We start from the raw sequence: 20,106 nt of genomic DNA, 5'->3' as shown, positions 1-20,106 counted from the left end.
CGCCCTCGCTCAAAGTCCGTCAACTGCACATACGGTTCACGTCCACGCTGTCGCGGCATGCTACGAGTGTTAAAGACTGCGATGGAGCTCCGTATGCCACGGCAAACTGGCTGACACTGACGGCGGCGGTGCACAAATGCTGCGCAGCTAGCGCCATTCGACGGCCAACACCGCGGTTCCTGGTGTGTCCGCTGTGCCGTGCGTGTGATCATTGCTTGTACAGCCCTCTCGCAGTGTCCGGAGCAAGTATGGTGGGTCTGACACACCGGTGTCAATGTGTTCTTTTTTCCATTTCCAGGAGTGTAGTTTAAAGACAACTATAACAAGGGAAAAGTTTCCGAAAAATAGATCTAAAGGAGTTCATAGATTGAGATGACGGATTAAGGGCTTAATCTTGGTTACGTGAGATGTAAAACTAAACAAGAGTGACTCTTAGCTTGGGAAAGAACACGAATACTTTAACGCTTACAAAGAAAGACTCGTGCATTACCATAAGTATTTCGGTGTTGAACTTTGTTTTCCAAGCTTTAAAAAACACCCCCTCGAATCCAGAAATGAGTATACAACTGGCTGAAATGGCTTTGCTCTACTGCAGCCCGCAGTCTCTCGTATAGGTGGAATATAATAATGTGAACATCCAAACTGGATTATGCAGAAATGTTAAGGGGGATTAGGGTTAAAACTCCCATTGATGATGAAATAATAGGAGACGCTGTAGAACTACGCGCCAAGTAAGAGAAGCTCCGCGGATTTGGAAAATAAATTTAAAGAAACAAATTTTTGAAAGAAATACTAGGGTCACTCCAAAAAAATGCACACCATTTTTTTAAAATACAGTTTTCATTCTGCATGTGTAAAAGTTGTACAGTGTGTAGATACATCCTTCCCGCTTGTTTTCAAACTTAGTTCAACCTGTGCCCGTGAGTGGCGCCGTCACAGCATGTTTCCAAGATGGCTGCTACACTTGACAGTCGTCAGAAGCAACGTGGTGTCATAGAATTCCTGTGCTGTGAAAAAGAGACAGTTGGAAACATCCACAAGAGGTTGAAAAAGGTGTATGAAGATTCTGCTGTCGATCGCAGTGCAGTTAGTCGGTGGGCAAGCAGGTTACGTGATGAAAGCGGGCACGGCAATATTGAGGATTGTCCTCTTAGCGGCAGGCCTCGTACTGCACACACTCCAGACAATGTGCAGAGAGTTAACGAATTGGTGACTGCTGACAGACGCATCACAGTGAACGAATTGTCACGCTACGTTGGGATAGGGGAAGGAAGTGTTTGCAGAATACTGAATGTGTTGGCGTTATAAAATGTTTGTGCCAGGTGGGTTCCCAGGATGTTGACAGTGGCTCACAAAGAAACAAGAAAAACTGTATGCAGCGAACTTTTGGAACAGTATGAGAATGGTGGAGATTAATTTCTTGGAAGAATTGTGACAGGTGATGAAACATGGCTCCATCATTTTTCACCAGAGACGAAGAGGCAATCAGTGGAGTGGCATCATGCAAATTCACTCAAGAAAAAAAATTCAAAACCACACCTTCTGCTGGAAAAGTTATGGCTACAGTGTTTTTCGATTCCGAATGACTCTTGCTTGTGGACATCATGCCAAGGGGAACCACCGTAAGTTCTGAAGCATATGTGGCGACACCGAAGAGACTTGAAGTTTGACTGTGTCGTGTTCGACCACATCGGCAAAAGCAGGATGTTTTGCTGTTGCACGACAATGCACAGTCACATGTCAGTCAAAAAACCATGGTAGCGATCACAAAGCTCGGATGGACAACATTGAAACACCCCCTTACAGTCCTGACCTGGCTCCATGTGACTATCATCTCTTTGGGAAGCTGAAAGACCCTCTTCGTGGAACAAGGTTTGAAGATGATGATTCCCTTGTGCACGCTGCCAAACAGTGGCTCCAACAGGCTGGTCCAGAATTTTACCGTGCGGGTATACAGGCGCTGGTTCCAAGACGGCGCAAGGCAGTTGAGAGAGATGGAAATTATGTTGAGAAATGAAAAATATTGTTCCTAAGGGATGTATCTACACACTGTAAAACTTTCAGACATGTAAAATAAAAGATGGATTTAAAAAACAAAATAGTGTGCATTTCTTTTGGAGTGACCCTCGTAAATACGTTAAGTGAGATGCAGAAGAACATACATCGTTATTCACATATTAATGTCAAGAAATGAAAGCAGAATGTTACTAACACGGTGTTAGTTATTTGTTAATACACTGATCGGCCAGAACATTGTGACCACCGACCTGCTATCGATATAAACCACAGCAGGTGATAGCAGCGTCACCTGGCGAGGGATGACTGCTAGTCAGACTCATGCGCGGTGCATGTGGTACGAGTGAGCGTGCAGTCTGTGTGTAGAATGGGGAAGGCGAGCGATCTACAGGAGTTTGACCTAGGGCAGATCGTGATGGCCCGGAGGCTCGGCACGAGCAGTTCGGGGAGTGTTCGAGGAGTGCTGTGGCGGGTGTCATCAAGACGTGGCGAAACCAAGCTGTAAACAAGTCCAGACGCCATGGAGTTGGTCGGCCACCCTTCATTACAGATATCGGACGTCGTGGCCTGGGCAGGCTGGTAAAACAGGAGTAGTGACGAACTGTGGCGGAACTAACTTCGGACTTTAACTCTGGGCAGAGTACAAGTGTGTCTGAACACAGAGTGCACCGAACACTCCTAACGACTGGCATCCGGTGTGCCAATGTTAATAGCACGACATGGGGAAGAGGGCAGCAGCCTTTTCAGTAGTTGCAAGGGCAACAGTCTGGATGATTGACTGATCTGGCCTTGTAACACTAACGAAAACGGTCTTGCTGTGCTGGTACTGCGAACGGCTGAAAGCAAGGGGAAACTAAGGCCGTAATTTTCCCGAGGGCATGCAGCTTTACTGTATGATTAAATGATGATGGCGTGCTCTAGGGTAAAATATTCCGGAGGTAAAATATTCCCCCATTCGGATCTCCGGGCGGGGACTACTCAAGAGGACGTCGTTATCAGGAGAAAGAAAATTGGCGTTCTACGGTTCGGAGCGTAGAATGTCAGGTCCCTTAATCGGGCAGGTAGGTTAGAAAATTTAAAAAGGGAAATGGATAGGTTAAAGTTAGATATAGTGGGAATTAGTGAAGTTCGGTGGCAGGAGGAACAACACTTTTGGTCAGGTGATTACAGGGTTATAAATACAAAATCAAATAGAGGTAATGCAGGAGTAGGTTTAATAATGAATAAAAAAAATAGGAGTGCGGGTTAGCTACTACAAACAGCATAGTGAACGCATTATTTTGGCCAAGATAGACACAAAGCCCATGCCTACTACAGTAGTACAAGTTTATATGCCAACTAGCTCTGCAGATGATGAAGAAATTGATGAAATGTATGACGAGATAAAAGAAATTATTCAGGTAGTGAAGGGAGACGAAAATTTAATAGTCATGGGTGACTGGAATCCGTCAGTAGGAAAAGGGAGAGAAGGAAACATAGTAGGTGAATATGGATTGCGGGGAAGAAATGAAAGAGGAAGCCACCTTGTAGAATTTTGCACAGAGCATAACTTAATCATAGCTAACACTTGGTTCAAGAATCATAAAAGAAGGTTGTATACATGGAAGAATCCTGGAGATACTAAAAGGTATCAGATAGATTATATAATGGTAAGACAGAGATTTAGGAACCAGGTTTTAAATTGTAAGACATTTCCAGGGGCAGATATGGATTCTGACCACAATCTCTCGGTTATGAACTGCAGAATGAAACTGAAGAAACTGCAAAAAGGTGGGAATTTAAGGAGATGGGACCTGGATAAACTGAAAGAACCAGAGGTTGTAGAGAGTTTCAGGGAGAGCGTAAGGGAACAATTGACAGGAATGGGGGAAAGAAATACAGTAGAAGAAGAATGGGTAGCTCTGAGGGATGAAGTAGAGAAGGCAGCAGAGGATCAAGTAGGTAAAAAGACGGGGGCTAGTAGAAATCCTTGGGTAACAGAAGAAATATTGAATTTAATTGATGAAAGGAGAAAATATAAAAATGCAGTAAATGAAGCAGGCAAAAAGGAATACAAACGTCTCAAAAATGAGATGGACAGGAAGTGCAAAATGGCTAAGCAGGGATCGCTAGAGGACAAATGTAACGATGTAGAGGCTTGTCTCACTAGGGGTAAGATAGATACTGCCTACAGGAAAATTAAAGAGACCTTTGGAGATAAGAGAACCACTTGTATGAACATCAAGAGCTCAGATGGAAACCCAGTTCTAAGCAAAGAAGGGAAAGCAGAAAGGTGGAAGGAGTATACAAAGGGTCTATATAAGGGCGATGTACTTGAGGACAATATTATGGAAATGGAAGAGGATGTAGATGAAGATGTAATGGGAGATACGATACTGCGTGAAGAGTTTGACAGAGCACTGAAAGACCTGAGTCGAAACAAGGCCCCCGGAGTAGACAACATTCCATTGGAACTACTGACGGCCTTGGGAGAGCCAGTCATGACAAAACTCTACCATCTGGTGAGCAAGATGTATGAAACAGGCGAAATACCCTCAGACTTCAAGAAGAATATAATAATTCCAATCCCAAAGAAAGCAGGTGTTGACAGATGTGAGAATTACCGAACTATCAGTTTAATAAGCCACAGCTGCAAAATACTAACGCGAATTCTTTACAGACGAATGGAAAAACTAGTAGAAGCCGACCTCGGGGAAGATCAGTTTGGATTCCGTAGAAATACTGGAACACGTGAGGCAATACTGACCTTACGAATTATCTTAGAAGAAAGATTAAGGAAAGGCAAACCTACGTTTCTAGCATTTGTAGATTTAGAGAGAGCTTTTGACAATGTTGACTGGAATACTCTCTTTCAAATTCTGAAGGTGGCAGGGATAAAATACACGGAGCGAAAGGCTATTTGCAATTTGTACAGAAACCAGATGGCAGTTATAAGAGTCGAGGGACATGAAAGGGAAGCAGTGGTTGGGAAGGGAGTAAGACAGGGTTGTAGCCTCTCCCCGATGTTATTCAATCTGTATATTGAGCAAGCAGTAAAGGAAACAAAAGAAAATTTCGGAGTAGGTATTAAAATTCATGGAGAAGAAGTAAAAACTTTGAGGTTCGCCGATGACATTGTAATTCTGTCAGAGACAGCAAAGGACTTGGAAGAGCAGTTGAACGGAATGGATAGTATCTTGAAAGGAGGATATAAGATGAACATCAACAAAAGCAAAACGAGGATAATGGAATGTAGTCAAATTAAATCGGGTGATGCTGAGGGAATTAGATTAGGAAATGAGACACTTAAAGTAGTAAAGGAGTTTTGCTATTTGGGGAGCAAAATAACTGATTATGGTCGAAGTAGAGAGGATATAAAATGTAGACTGGCAATGGCAAGAAAAGCGTTTCTGAAGAAGAGAAATTTGTTAACATCGAGTATTGATTTAAGTGTCAGGAAGTCGTTTCTGAAAGTATTTGTATGGAGTGTAGCCAGGTATGGAAGTGAAACATGGACGATAACCAGTTTGGATAAGAAGAGAATAGAAGCTTTCGAAATGTGGTGTTACAGAAGAATGCTGAAGATAAGGTGGGTAGATCACGTAACTAATGAGGAGGTACTGAATATGATTGGGGAGAAGAGGAGTTTGTGGCACAACTTGACCAGAAGAAGGGATCGGTTGGTAGGACAGGTTCTGAGGCATCAAGGGATCACCAATTTAGTATTGGAGGGCAGCGTGGAGGGTAAAAATCGTAGGGGGAGACCAAGAGATGAATACACTAAGCAGATTCAGAAGGATGTAGGTTGCAGTAGGTACTGGGAGATGAAGAAGGTTGCACAGGATAGAGTAGCATGGAGAGCTGCATCAAACCAGTCTCAGGACTGAAGACCACGACAACAACAACATGGGGAACTACAACAGAAATGGGCAGATGACCATCGGCACTGGACTTTGGCACAGTGCAGACAGAGCGTTGGATTGTCTGGTGAATCCCAATACCTTCTTCAGCATGCTGATGGGATGACGCGAATCTGTCGTGTTCCAGGGCAAATACTTCTTGACACCTGTTCTGCGGCACTGAGACAAACTGGCGGCGGCTGCATTACGCTCCGGGGAACATTTACTTAGGTATCAATGGATCCTGTGGAACTCGTGCAAGGCACCGTGATGGCCAAGGAGTATCGTAAACAGGTTCCAGAGCACATGCACCCCTTCATGACGGTCATGTTTCCCGACGGCAGTGGCATTTTTCAGAAAACTAATGTACCACGTGACGAGGGCAAGACTGTACTGGAGTGGTTCAAGGAACGAAGTGGCGAGTTCCAAATGATGTGCTGACCCCTCAACTGGCCAGTCTAAAACATCTGGGATGTGACCAAATGTGGCGTCAGAGCTCATGGCCCCCCTCCCCATAATTTAAGGGAATTATTGGCTAGTGTGAGCAGGCGTGGTGACAACTCCCTCCAGACACCTGCCAAGGGCTCACTGTTCCCACGGCACGACGCGTCGCCTCTGTTATCCGTGCCAAAGGTTGACATCCTGGTATTAGGTAGGTGGTCATAGCGTTGTGGCTGATCAGTGTATGTCCTTTTAGTCGAGTAGTTAAGTTGACAGCGCATACTGCCACATATCGTTTATGTATTGATTTTCTCCGCTCACTAGTTAAGAATTACTGCAAGTATCACTTGTTTCGTTCGAGTGTACAAATACCAGCTTTTGTATTCAGAATGGCGATGGAGATCTTAGATTTGTTCCTGCCGCTTCCTAAGTTTTGGATGAATGCTTGAGAGTCCCAGTCCTTCTTGAACTGTAACTTGACTTCGCCTTCCGTTTACTCTTCTATTTTATGCGTCTGAATCAGTCCACAACCAAATTTACCTGAAGATTTGGGTTATATAATATACCCTTCCAGATGACTTGTTTTTGACATCTATTAAATAATGTACGTAATGTAGAATTCTATCTTCTGTTGTTTCTAGGAGCTACTCTGGTGTGTGACACTTCCAACTATACAAATTCTTTGCGTGCGTGGAAATTACCATGTTACATTGTGGCTGAGATTCCATGTTTGTGGGCACCCACTAGACCTGGGTAGGGGATCGTTTTTTAGTCGGGCAAAATGTAAGGACGTATCACTAACTGTGTGATAATGCATATGAAAATACTCAGGTTAAAACAACCGTTGTGTTGACGCCCACTGCAATTTTGCTTTACTTTACCTTTTGTAAGCCATCTTCTTTGCCGGGCGGGGTGGCCGAGCGGTTCTAGGCCCTACAGTCTGGAACCGCGCGACCGCTACGGTCGCAGATTCGAATCCTGCCTCGGGAATGTATGGGTGTGATGTCGTTAGGTTAGTTAGGTTTAAGTAGTTCTAAGTTCTAGGGGACTGATGACCTCAGAAGTTAAGTTCCATAATGGTCAGAGCCATTTTTGAACCATCTTCATTGGAACGGCAAAGAATGGCATGATTGTGCCATCCATTTAAAAATCAACTTAACTATTGCTCCGTCTTTAGAGATGTCGCTGTTCACAAGAGATGAAACTATACATAAAAATGCTGTAACCTGTTCCTTCGACTGCCTAATTTTTGGAAAGGCGCTTACAATTCTGCGGATACACGTTGCTTTCTTTTCGGTTTATGTTCCTAATTCATACATGTCAATCAATCCACAGTCAAATTTACTCAGACGTTAATACAAGCACTGGCGTTACGCAGCGGGAATCAGAGATTTAATGATGGCACGAAGTAGAAACTCGACATCAACAGCGTAATTGCATCACTTTGCCTATTATACACTTCCCAACTTCCTGTCGGTACAGTCGTTTTCTTGCTCATAACGGAATATTAAGTGAGAGAGTCTTCTGGAGAAACGTTTTTCAGCCTCGTCAACCCTCTTTACCTCTCCCCTACTTAGCTCTGTGCTTCACGAGACCTATTGTAATAACGATTCGGTTTTCACAAACATTGTATGATGAAGTAGTTGACTCCATTTGCATCTCAATTTTATCCATATCTTTTCTCTTTCAAAGTGATAAGTGTATCATTCTAAAGTAATCGTTTGTACATGTTTTTCAGAATCGCCACAAACACAAGCAGAAGGACAAGAACCAGTACAACCGTTCAGAGGGAGGCAGCTTAAGCGACAGTTCCGGAAGCCTCGCTAACCAGGTAAGAGCCGCCCGTTTACTTTAGTTTAGAAACCTGTATCGAATGTCCTTCTCTGGAAGTTTTTCTGTTATATTTAAATTTGCATAGTATTCACGAAACACGCTGCTTTTGAATTCTAGAACAGGTGGTGAACAAAATCAAAACATTTCAGCTGACTTAAATAAGTGTACATAGTGCAGTATTTGATTAATTACCGTAACATTCTTTTTCTATAGCCTACGTTCGATACTGAACTTAATTGATGAAAGGAGAAAATATAAAAATGAAGTAAATGAAGCAGGCAAAAAGGAATACAAACGTCTCAAAAATGAGATCGACAGGAAGTGCAAAATGGCTAAGCAGGGATGGCTAGAGGACAAATGTAAAGATGTGGAGGCTTGTCTCACCAGGGGTAAGATAGATACTGCCTACAGGAAAATTAAAGAGACCTTTGGAGAAAAGAGAACCACTTGTATGAATATCAAGAGCTCAGATGGAAACCCAGTTCTAAGCAAAGAAGGGAAAGCAGAACGGTGGAAGCAGTATATAGAGGGTCTATACAAGGGCGATGTACTTGAGGACAATATTATGGAAATGAAAGAGGATGTAGATGAAGATGAAATGGGAGATATGATACTGCGTGAAGAGTTTGACAGAGCACTGAAAGACCTGAGTCGAAACAAGGCCCCAGGAGTAGACAACATTCCACTAGAACTACTGACAGCCTTGGGAGAGCCAGTCCTGACAAAACTCTACCATTTGGTGAGAAAGATATATGAGACAGGCGAAATACCCTCAGACTTCAAGAAGAATATAATAATTCCAATCCCAAAGAAAGCAGGTGTTGACAGATGTGAAAATTACCGAACTATCAGATTAATAAGTCACAGCTGCAAAATACTGACGCGAATTCTTTACAGGCGAATGGAAAAACTGGTAGAAGCCGACCTCGGGGAAGATCAGTTTGGATTCCGTAGAAATATTGGAACACGTGAGGCAATACTGACCCTACGACTTATCTTAGAAGCTAGATTAACGAAAGGCTGACCTACATTTCTAGCATTTGTAGACTTAGAGAAAGCTTTTGACAATGTTGACTGGAATACTTTCTTTCAAATTCTAAAGGTGGCAGGGGTAAAATACAGAGAGCGAATGGCTATTTACAATTTGTACAGATACCAGATGGCAGTTATAAGAGTCGAGGGACACGAAAGGGAAGCACTGGTTGGGAAGGGAGTAAGACAGGGTTGTAGCCTCTCCCCGATGTTATTCAATCTGTATATTGAGCAAGCAGTAAAGGAAACAAAAGAAAATTTCGGAGTAGGTATTAAAATTCATGGAGAAGAAGTAAAAACTTTGAGGTTCGCCGATGACATTGTAATTCTGTCAGAGACAGCAAAGGACTTGGAAGAGCAGTTGAACGGAATGGATAGTATCTTGAAAGGAGGATATAAGATGAACATCAACAAAAGCAAAACGAGGATAATGGAATGTAGTCAAATTAAATCGGGTGATGCTGAGGGAATTAGATTAGGAAATGAGACACTTAAAGTAGTAAAGGAGTTTTGCTATTTGGGGAGCAAAGTAACTGATGATGGTCGAAGTAGAGAGGATATAAAATGTAGACTGGCAATGGCAAGGAAAGCGTTTCTGAAGAAGAGAAATTTGTTAACATCTCTTAATTACTGGACACGTGCCTAAAGCCATAGGCGATAACAATATTCTGCATACTGAAAGGAAGGGGCGTACGTTAGATGTTCTAGAGGAATTGAAGATTTTCAAACATCTCTCTCGTCATGATGCCCTCATTGTCAACGAACAGCTGCAGCTGCGAAATAAAAACTTTTTCGACTGTATAAAGCCATTGCTTGATCTTTGATTCAGATTTCCTCAGGCAGTTTGCCGAAATGTTGTTTTCCTGTCACATCTTTGCTCTTTTCTTGTATGTCATAACTGACGTTTTTTTTCCTACGTTACAAACTGTATCTCTGTTTAAAGCAGATAAATATGTAACTTCATCCTATTATTATTAGTGCTTACGTTATGCCTGAATCAGCTTCATCATAATTTCATGTGTCTAATTTTGAATGTACAGTAGCCTAGTTGTTTCTGCGGCTACTAGATGGTGCTCGTAGCAACACCATGTTTACTTGCCCACACTTTCTAACGTGGGCACCTCAGTCTTGTTGCAACCCTTGTTCATTCAAGTACGAGCAGCCCTTAGCGGCTCGCCATCTTATTAGCAACTATTCATGACGTCGCCTATCCGTGTTAGTTTTTTTAAAATGTGGCTTGTAAGTACTGGATCTCTTTCCGGTCAGTACAAACTTTAATTTTATTAATGTATTATATACCTAATATGTTTTAGAACAATTAATTTAATTCTGAAGTCGACGCTCATAGTAGCGTCGAAACCTGGTCAATTTTGACTTAATATTTGTGACCGAGGGATTATTTGTTTCTAATATAATTCTGAAACGGACACTGAACCTTAGCAGCTATGTTCAAAGTATAACGCTAAGCGTTCAAGCAGGCTTTGCTCTTCTTCAGGCGTGCATTGCAGACATGTTATTTAATAATAAAAGGCTTAATTAATCTAAATTGACAAAGAATTATTGTAGCTACTATTTTGTTCGCTATTCTACCGATGGGATGGGCTCTTGGATGATGTGGGGAGAGTGAGGGACAGGGAGAAGTGGTAGAAGACAATGTCCAGTAGTATCTGCTGTTGTACTGGTCACCAAAATGGTACCATGTTGTCTGTCGAATTTGACAACACACAGATTTTGGCGGTCCAAAGCTTCATTCACATTGTACGCTTGCGGTGTTGTTACTATACCACTGAGCGGTCTGACGTTAGCTTGTACGTTTAGGGTGAAGCAAATAAAAGTTGCCCGGAGAACAGAATTCCAGATTAAAAGAAAGAGAGCAGAGGACAGGAAATACAGTACTAATCTGACTACAGCAGTTGTTTAAAGTGACCACCATTCATCTCTCGGCACTTTTTGGCCCTGGTCAGAAAGCTGCTGAAGGCGGATCGAAGCTGAACTGTTGGAATTGCTGCAGTTTCATCCGAAATGTTCTGCTGCAGTTCTTGAAGTTATGAGGATTGTTGCGATACACCTTAGACTTGAGGGCTCCCACACAACGTACCAGCTAGGGCTACAACCAAAACTGTATACATTATTGCGTAAAACGTTTACCTGACAACTCTGTCATACGTGAAGACTGTGAAACAGTGGCTCAGGATTTGGGCGGCTTCATCAGCAGTCGCTCCATCCTGTTGGAAGTAAGTGTAGGTCTTTTACTCCTCCGCCAATGGTGCCACAATTGACTTCAAAATGTTGGCAATGTAATGCGCAGAAGTCAGCGTCTGATGAAAGAAGATGGGACCAGTAACGCAGCGTGCATACAATGCACACCAAACCCCAACCTTCCGATTATGCAATGGTGTTTCGTGGAAGTTATGCGGACTCTCGGCTGCCCAGAATCTGTGATTCTGTGAGTTGACATAACCACTCAGATGAAACCATCCTTCATTAGACCTAAAGAACAGATCGATGTGCAAGTCATTCATTGTTATCTCAGTAGACAGCCACTCACTAAACTGTATGCGCTGAGGAACATGTGCTGGTTTCAATGCATGAGCAGCAGACACTCGGTAGGGATGCATGTAGAGATCCATGCCAAGTATTTGTCCACATTTTCGAGGGGATATACTGGTTTCTTGCGACAGACGTCGGGTTGATCTGGGAGGACACTCGAGCATTTTCTGCTGAACTGCTGACACATTTTCTGGTGTGCGGGCACGTTTCAGAATGTCTTTTGTCTTGTTCAAAACCGATCCTGTCTGACGCCTTTTTCACACTAAGCATTGCATGACACTTTGACACCCTTAAATATCTGAGCAGAAACAACTGACCGCACCATTTCCACGACTTTGTTATCACGAACTTTCCACAACGAGTACCTGCTGCTCCAGTATGAATACCGTCGTCCCTTTTGCACTGCTCTACTCAAACTGATACAGTCCCTACTTTGCTCTGAGCCGGTGTGGAACACGTGGCGGACGTACCCGTGGTGTGCGCGTTGCAGGGTGTGGTTTATGAATACATTCACGTCCAATCGTGTCCCCTCATCCGGGCCACTGTTAGTTGCCCCAGCCTGTATTTTACTGCACAGATCGTTATTGCTGGAAGTGAACTTTACACACTTGTACCAATATGGCGGCTTTGCAAACAATCATGTTTTTTAGAATTAGCTACTATAGACACAAGCAACAAAAGTACCACCTTTTCTAGTAACGCAAAAATGTCTTAATGGTTAATATACCGGTACCTAAATGTAGATCGGGTGAAAGTAAAAGTTTTAAGGAACACTTTATAAGGTAAGAGAGTGTATTCGTGTAAGAGCAAATGATTTGTTCAATATCACCTTTACAGGATGTTTCAAAAAGAATGAACTGATTTTGGACGGTAATAATTACAAAACATGGGACGCGCCTGCAAGGATATGTATGTTGTTATAATGGGCGTGGCTTAGGGTTTCAGAAAATTGCCGGTAGATGTCAGTCAATGAGTCTTCACAGTTCGCAGTCAGTCAGAAGTAAGATAGCGTCCGCTCATAAGAAAGCGTTTTGTGTGCTGCAGTTTGCAAAGTGCGAGTAAGTGATTTCGCTCCAGCATCCTTTTCGTCGGCATTTTGGTATTGGTACGCCAATACTCAAATATATTCGTCGTTGTTATCGCCACTTTGAAGAGACAGGCTGCTTGCTCAATGGTCAGAGTCCGGGTCGATGTCGCGCTCTTGATGACATGGTGGAAAGAATTAGACAAACGTTTGAGCGAAATCCACGAAAGTCTACTCGTCGCGCAAGTAGAGAACTGGCAAGGCATCACACGACTTTATGAGCTCCACAACACTGGCACAACAACGTACGTCAGTTTCACAGTGACACTGCATCAATGCTAAATAAGGCGCACAGGACCCCGAGAGACTGACCTGCATTCTTGGCTTCCAAGATCGCCAGGCATGTGTAAAGGAAAATGTGTTCATCTCCCTTTTACCTCGTGACACAGATAAATTGAAGATCAGGATACCAGCAGCCATAACTTCTGCAAAAGCAGATGCATTGTGTAAAGTTTATGACGAATTTAGCTATCGTCTGAGTGTTGTTCGTGCTACTGCTGGTGGACACTTAGAACGTTTGTTATAGCGTAGTTAAAACTTTAAGGTTTTGTTAGTATTTTGCAATGTATCTCATGTCTGTAGTATGTTATTATCTGTAACTAGGGAGTCTGAAAAACAATTTTTTCTTTTTGGAATACCCTGTATTACACAAGTGGGAAGAACTTAATGCCAAAGGCTCTTTCACATGATGTACCACTGCCAAGTACCATAGCTCCATGGAACTTGGACCTTACATAGAAAGATCCGCCACAGTAAAGTACAGAAGGTAACTCAACGAAATGTGTATGAGACGAACGCAAATAACGATCATGCTCGACAGCGTTCCTGCGTGCATTACCTGTTCTCACCCCTCGTCATATAAGCATACGTCCAGCATTACAAAGATGATTGTTTTGGTGGTCCGTGTGTTATGGTGTGGGAGATATAACATTGCATGGGCGTGCTGACCCCAAATCTCTGAACATAGTATACCTATCCGTCAACGTTACTGTGACATTGAGCTCCTTCCCCATGTACGTGCAGAGGTGCATTGGGACATTACTTCATTTTTACGGATGACAACGCGCGACCGCATGGAGCAGTGCCGGTGGCGGAGCTCGGCGGATGGACTGGTCTTCCCGTTTCCCCGACTTAAGTCCCACTGATCAAATGTTGGGTGCGTCGTGGAGTCGTACTGCAGTACCTCCATTTGCACCATCGACCGTGCAGCAGGTGTCCACCGGGCTGCTAGAGGAATGAAACACGTCACCAAACAACTCTTTACCCATCTTGTGGCCAGCGTGGGAGAACGTTGCTGGGCGTATTAACCACACGTCCTATTAACAACCGTGTCTCGACTTACGTAAGGTCCGGGGGATCACCATGAATCGCGGTGACTCCAGTGTAATAATTGTCTTTGAATAAGATGTCACTTCTGTTCGTCTAACTGCGTACTCCTTTCAGTTATTTCTGTACTATACTGTAGCAGATCTTTCTATGTATGGTCCAGGTTTCATCAAGCTATGTTACTTGGCAGTGACACATCATTCGAAAGTCACTTTCGGCCTTAAGGTTTGCACAACAGCGTTTAAAACGTTTACAATTCTCGTTAAAAACTGAAAATAGCTGTACTTTTAGGATTACATCCGTTCTCGTCTCATGTCAAAATAATGTGTTAAATTATAATTCCCTCTACTGATATTTACGCTGTCATCTAATGTCATTTGCGAGAAGCAGGGCGTATTCTGTTTGTTCCGAACTAATTGCTGTAATAGTTTTACACGACAGAGTATGTGTTGTGCACCTTGGTTCTATCGTTGCAACAAGAAACAATTACAAGAAGGGGTGTCATTTGAAAATAAAAAAATAATTACTTTCATGAAAGACGCATGTAGATGTTCAAATAACAAATGCCAAATACCTTTCCTGATTTGACACACATAATTATACATGTTTTGGTAAAAGGATTCTGCCTTGAGAAAACATAGTTTTTATCTTTAACGTCCATATATATCGCTGTGATGTTTCACCATCGTCAGTGAGTTGATATTGTTTTTTATGGACGTTTTACATGATAATACATATAGTTTTGGGATTATCATTATTATATTCAAAAGATTTTAATTAAATGTTAAAGAAATCAATGAAAATTCACTCTTTAGCGGACTGTGCACTGTTTGAAACTTTCCGTGTGGCAGACGGGAGTCGAACACCCGATCTTGGCCTTTTGCTGGAAATTACTGCACCGATTGAACTATCCAAGCATGACTCACGAACCGCCTTCACAGCTTTACTCCCGCCAGTACCTCATTTCGTACCTTCCCTGGACTTCCACTGTGTCCCGTTTCAGGACACGGTTTATATCTCCCAGGCAGCTTAGAAATATATTATTTAATTAAAGATACTGATATCTCTATAGTTTTCTGTTGTCTGCAATACAGCTGGTGTTTTCGTACTTTTTGTCTTCTGCAACTAATTAGGACTTCTCTAGAGCATAATGAACGAAATTTTAGACCTAAAATTCTCTGTGTTGTTGCTAGAGTATATCATTACAATTATTTCTGTGTTATATCCTGTTGTAATTCACTTGTTAATTATCTTCTAACGTTTAATGTTTAGGTTACTGTAACAGCGTCTGAAATTTTTCTACTTATTACGAAAATCTTTTTAAATGAGTGTGTGTTTTGTGGTTTCCACGTTCTCATGCCTCTAAGAAACAGTATTCACAAACACACACTATCTCACTGTTTACGGACTATTCAGCTGTTACGTGATCTAGTTTTATACGTTCTGGGCAGGAATTTTCAGCTCTGTGAGGTACTTGCTGAATTATTTAATTGGCATTAACTCGAGCCCCCAGTTATAATGTAGAATCGCAAATCCACAGCTCCTGTGAATATACTTAGCCTGCACTCGTTTGTTGTCCAGAGTGCAGGTCCACGGCTTCATATGAATGTGTGTGGTGATTTTCAATCTTTATAAATAAACACTTCTAATAACATTAAACGAATGGAGAGTCAATGTTCGCACTTTCACCCTAGGTAAAAACAATGGAGCGCCGTTTTGTTAACATACCCACACCTGTCGTCTGCTATAGCCGCCATCGCAGTAGTTACCATCAAAACGAAGGCCTTTCGGCTGAAGCTGCAGCTTTTATTCTAAGGGCTGATGTCATTCCTACGGTATCAGACAACCTCTACGTCAGATATACGAATATCTTATGATTCAAACTAATTATTGCGTGAATTTAAGTTATGTTGCTGCTTAATAAAATATATGGTTCTGTACATCCAAATGATATTTGGAATCCATCATAAATTGTCCGTTCTGGTTGCATGCGAATTGTATCTATAGTGTGATGATTGAACCGTGCCGAAAGGGATGGAAAGGACTAAAAACATACAAAAACAAAAATCACTGGAAAAGTCCCAAAATAAAAACCTACGATTTCGTTCGATCAGAGAATCACAAAATTGTAATTGGATTTCATCTGGGCAAAATGTTATGGAAATTACTGGTATGCCTTTATCGATCTTCTAATTAAATAATAGTAATTACAAAATATTATTTTAAGAAACTAATTCTAACAAAATAGGTATTTTGAGCCCCTGATCCGGCTGAAATACATCAGTTGCTTCAAAAGGCTTTCCTAAAAAGTGAGATGAGCGGTGTTCTCGTGTCAGACATTCCAGAACTAGCTGAAGGAAGCCATACATCACAAAACTGTAAATAAAAGTTGGCCCTGACCTCTAATATATGTTACAAGCTATGGAAATTCCTAAAAGAGAAACAAAATACGAAAATTTTAAACTCTCAAAGAAATCCGATAAACTGACTATAAGTAAAAGGATCGATATGAAAATGGACAGGAGTTTTCAAGCATTTTTGTGTAGTGGCCGGAAATTTCTGTAATGTTACGTTAGAACCAACATTTATTATGTGGAATTCTGGTTATGACGAACAAGAAATTTTTGTTTAAAGCAATCTATGTCGAATAGTGTGTGTGTGTGTGTGTGTGTGTGTGTGTGTGTGTGTGTGTGTGTGTGTGTGTGTGTGCGCGCGCGCGCGCGCCTCTGTTACGTGTTTGGATGCTTTGGATCTTGTGATAGACCTTTGGGAGCAGAGAATAGAGTTCCTTAAGAGAAGACTGTATATTAATTTATTATTTTCTTCCCTTCTACTAAGGCTTATTGTATGTGGTAATTTTCTTCAATTACGTGTGTAATATAGGGATGCAGTCTTCTGCCGCTACTGTTCAATATGTACATCGAGCCAGGGATAGAAATAAGAGTAAGCTTTAGGGTGGGATTAAAATACATTGCGAAAGGATATCAGTGATAAGGTTCCTGATGAAATTGCTATCCTCTGGGAAAGTCAAGAATTACATAAACTACTGACTGGAATGAACAGTCTAATGAGTACAGAATATGGAATCGAAGAAAGACGAAAGTATTTAAGCTTTCTCCTCCATTGCAAATTACTGCACGCAAGACTGATTCAGTTGAAGAACAGCGAGTAGCTTAACATCAGAACTGGAGGTCACGAAGCAGACTAAGTTAAGGAGTTCTACTTCTTGGACATCAAAATAATCCCTAACGGACGGAACAAGGATGACAAAAACGGAAACTAGCATTGGCAAAAAGGGCATTCCTGACTAAGAGAAGTCTACCAGTATCAAACATAGGCCTTAATTTTACGAAGAAATTTCTGAGAATGTACGTATGGAGGATATAGCGTTGCATGGTAGTGAAACATGGACTGTGGAAAAACCGGAACAGAAGAGAATCGAAGCATTTGAGCTGTGGTGCTACAGAAGAATCTTAAAAATGAAGTGAGGAGATTCTCCGCAGAATCGGCGAGAAAAGGAGTGTATGGAAAACACTGAGAAGAAGAAGGGACAGGATGATAGGACATGTGTTAAGACACCAGGGAATGACTTCCACGGTACTAGAGGGAGCTGTAGACGGTAAAAATTGCAGAGGATGAGAGAGATTGGAATACATTCAGCAAAAAATTAGTTTCTATGGATGACTTTGGCTGCTTTAAACTCCATTGTTACAATCAAAAGCTCGTCGTCACAGTAACTGTTGTTCACAGTACACACAACTTCGTATTATTACGTAGTCAGCTGTAGCCTTGAGTTCCAACAAACAGAGCGCCGACGTGTTCCCAATGTGAGAGTCTCTTTCGCCCTCTTGAGTTGGTGAGTTACTATGTAACGTATTGAAATACCTATAGTTGTCTATAGAGGTTTAATGTGCAATTTTGTTACACATAACTTGATGAAGATTTGCTGAGAAGTCTGAACCGGTATTGAAATTATTTGTGTGACACAAGGCTGAAAAACGTATTATGCTAAGTCTGCGTGTTTTTAAGCACGTCGTTGTTTACAGTATTGACAAAGAAATGCTGTTACTCTGTAATATTTACACAACCAACTACTTTTGGTAACGAATGGCATTTCCTTATTCTTTTGTGGTAGTCATTTTTTGTTTTCCTTCGTTTCGTAGTGGCTTGTATGATCGTATCATTACCGAGTGGGGGCACTATTAACATTTAACGTGATGTAAATTGATCACTTGTAGCTCCCTTTAGGGAGGCGATTTACTACTTTATTTGCTACACGCAGGACTGCAAGAAATGAACTATGGTACCCTAACTAAACTTCATGCGACATCATTCGCTGTTAGGGTCTGCATAAAATGTAGTAAAAGTTTATAAAACAAAGACTTTAAATTGAATTAAGAATCTCATACCTGTATTCGGAGAGTTGCGAGGTGGTATTACCACATTTGAGAATAACCAGCAGTAGTGCTATTATTTTGCGATGGCGCCACAGTCACCTTTGATGATTCTTGTAGCAATCTCGCGAGGCAGTTTCCAGCAGACCTTCTTTACGGAGAATCAGTTAATGACTTCTAATACCATCTTGTGGCCGGCGACCGACATAAGTCAAAGTCAGAAAAAACCGTCTCGATAGCGATCCCACTGCAAGGTTTCTGTTACGCGAGCTCATACGGATTTCAGCGACCACATGACTACAAATATATGATTTCTGTATGTGCAATACCAAGCATACAATAAACGTACTATGTCATCTGTCGCCCCTTTCGTTGCTTAGAGCAAGAGCACGGTTCCTAAAGGGGGCTAGGTTGTTTGGGGGAGGAGACCAAAGTGCGAGGTCATCGGATTAGGGAAGGAAGTCGGCCGTGCCCTTTCAACGGAACCATCCCGGAATTTGCCTGGAGCGATTTAGGGAAATCACAGAAAACCTAAATCAGGATGACCGGACGCGGGATTGAACCGTCGTCCTCCCGAATGCGAGTCCAGTGTGCTAACCACTGCGCCACCTCGCTCGGTCACGCTTCGTAAACTAAACGGTCATCTTTACGTGCGAATGTCGAACATTAAAAGACGGTCAGTTGAATCCTCTTCAGAGTAAGACAGGGGAACGTAAATATCCAACACATAACAAAAGTTCAGCAACAATTTGATGTGAAACATTGGTTCTAGCTTAAGTACTATGGACCCCAAGGAGAGCACCGATGAAAAGAGACACCGTACATGACTTCTGAGTCAACGAAATGAAACCCATGGACAGAATCTGCGATTCGACTTTCAAGTGCATATTTAATTTCTTAACAACCGGGAACAGAAATGTTACCAACGGCGTGTTTCTGACACGACAATGAGAAAACTGAGGGGATGCTTGCTGTTCATTTACAGGAATATTTGTAGCCGAGAATTTCTAACCCAACAGCTTTATGCCTGCAGACACACCCATATTGGCAGCTTCGTGGGTAACTTTCGACTCTAGTCTAAGCAATGAGAGGATTCTGTACGAACGTTCATGTCCCTAACGTGATGCGATGGTTCGTCACTCGACTACTCATCGCTATGTCTACTTCTTCGACTTCACAGTGTGCACAGACTCCAGAGCCTATCATCCAAAATTAAGTAAATATCACGTCATCATAACTGCAATACAAGAACTTACTTACTTAGCTCACACCCATAAAATAAAAACGTTCTCAAATTCCTTCTCCACTACTGCCATCCGCCTCTGGAACAAACCGCCCTCCACTTTACGCACAATTTTTTTTAAAGAGAACGCATTATTTTCTGCAGTCATTATCATATTTCCCTGAAATGTAAACGTACATGGTCATTTATCATTCTCTAGGACTGAAGCAAATGCTAATTTCCTCTCTTAGTTGTGCTTCTTGTCTCTCTTCGTTTTACAGTCTATCATGTCATACTATTTTTTCTCCATTGTTTGTGTTCCTACCAGTT

At 42.0% G+C, this 20,106-nt stretch overlaps 1 protein-coding gene across 1 annotated transcript in view; it reads left to right on the top strand.

Annotated features, from left to right (window-relative positions):
- LOC126262659 (uncharacterized) overlaps positions 1-20,106 on the top strand; it is an 846,834-nt gene that overhangs the window by 339,104 nt on the left and 487,624 nt on the right. Inside the window, exon 2 of the mRNA XM_049959428.1 lies at positions 8,074-8,166. Coding sequence (XP_049815385.1) covers positions 8,074-8,166 — 93 coding nt within the window. The remainder of the gene's footprint in view (positions 1-8,073; positions 8,167-20,106) is intronic.

Source organism: Schistocerca nitens, chromosome 6 (genome assembly GCF_023898315.1).
Source record: "Schistocerca nitens isolate TAMUIC-IGC-003100 chromosome 6, iqSchNite1.1, whole genome shotgun sequence".
Lineage (NCBI taxonomy): Eukaryota > Metazoa > Arthropoda > Insecta > Orthoptera > Acrididae > Schistocerca > Schistocerca nitens.
Note: the sequence above shows the minus strand (reverse complement) of the source record. Positions and strands in the feature narration are given on the sequence as shown.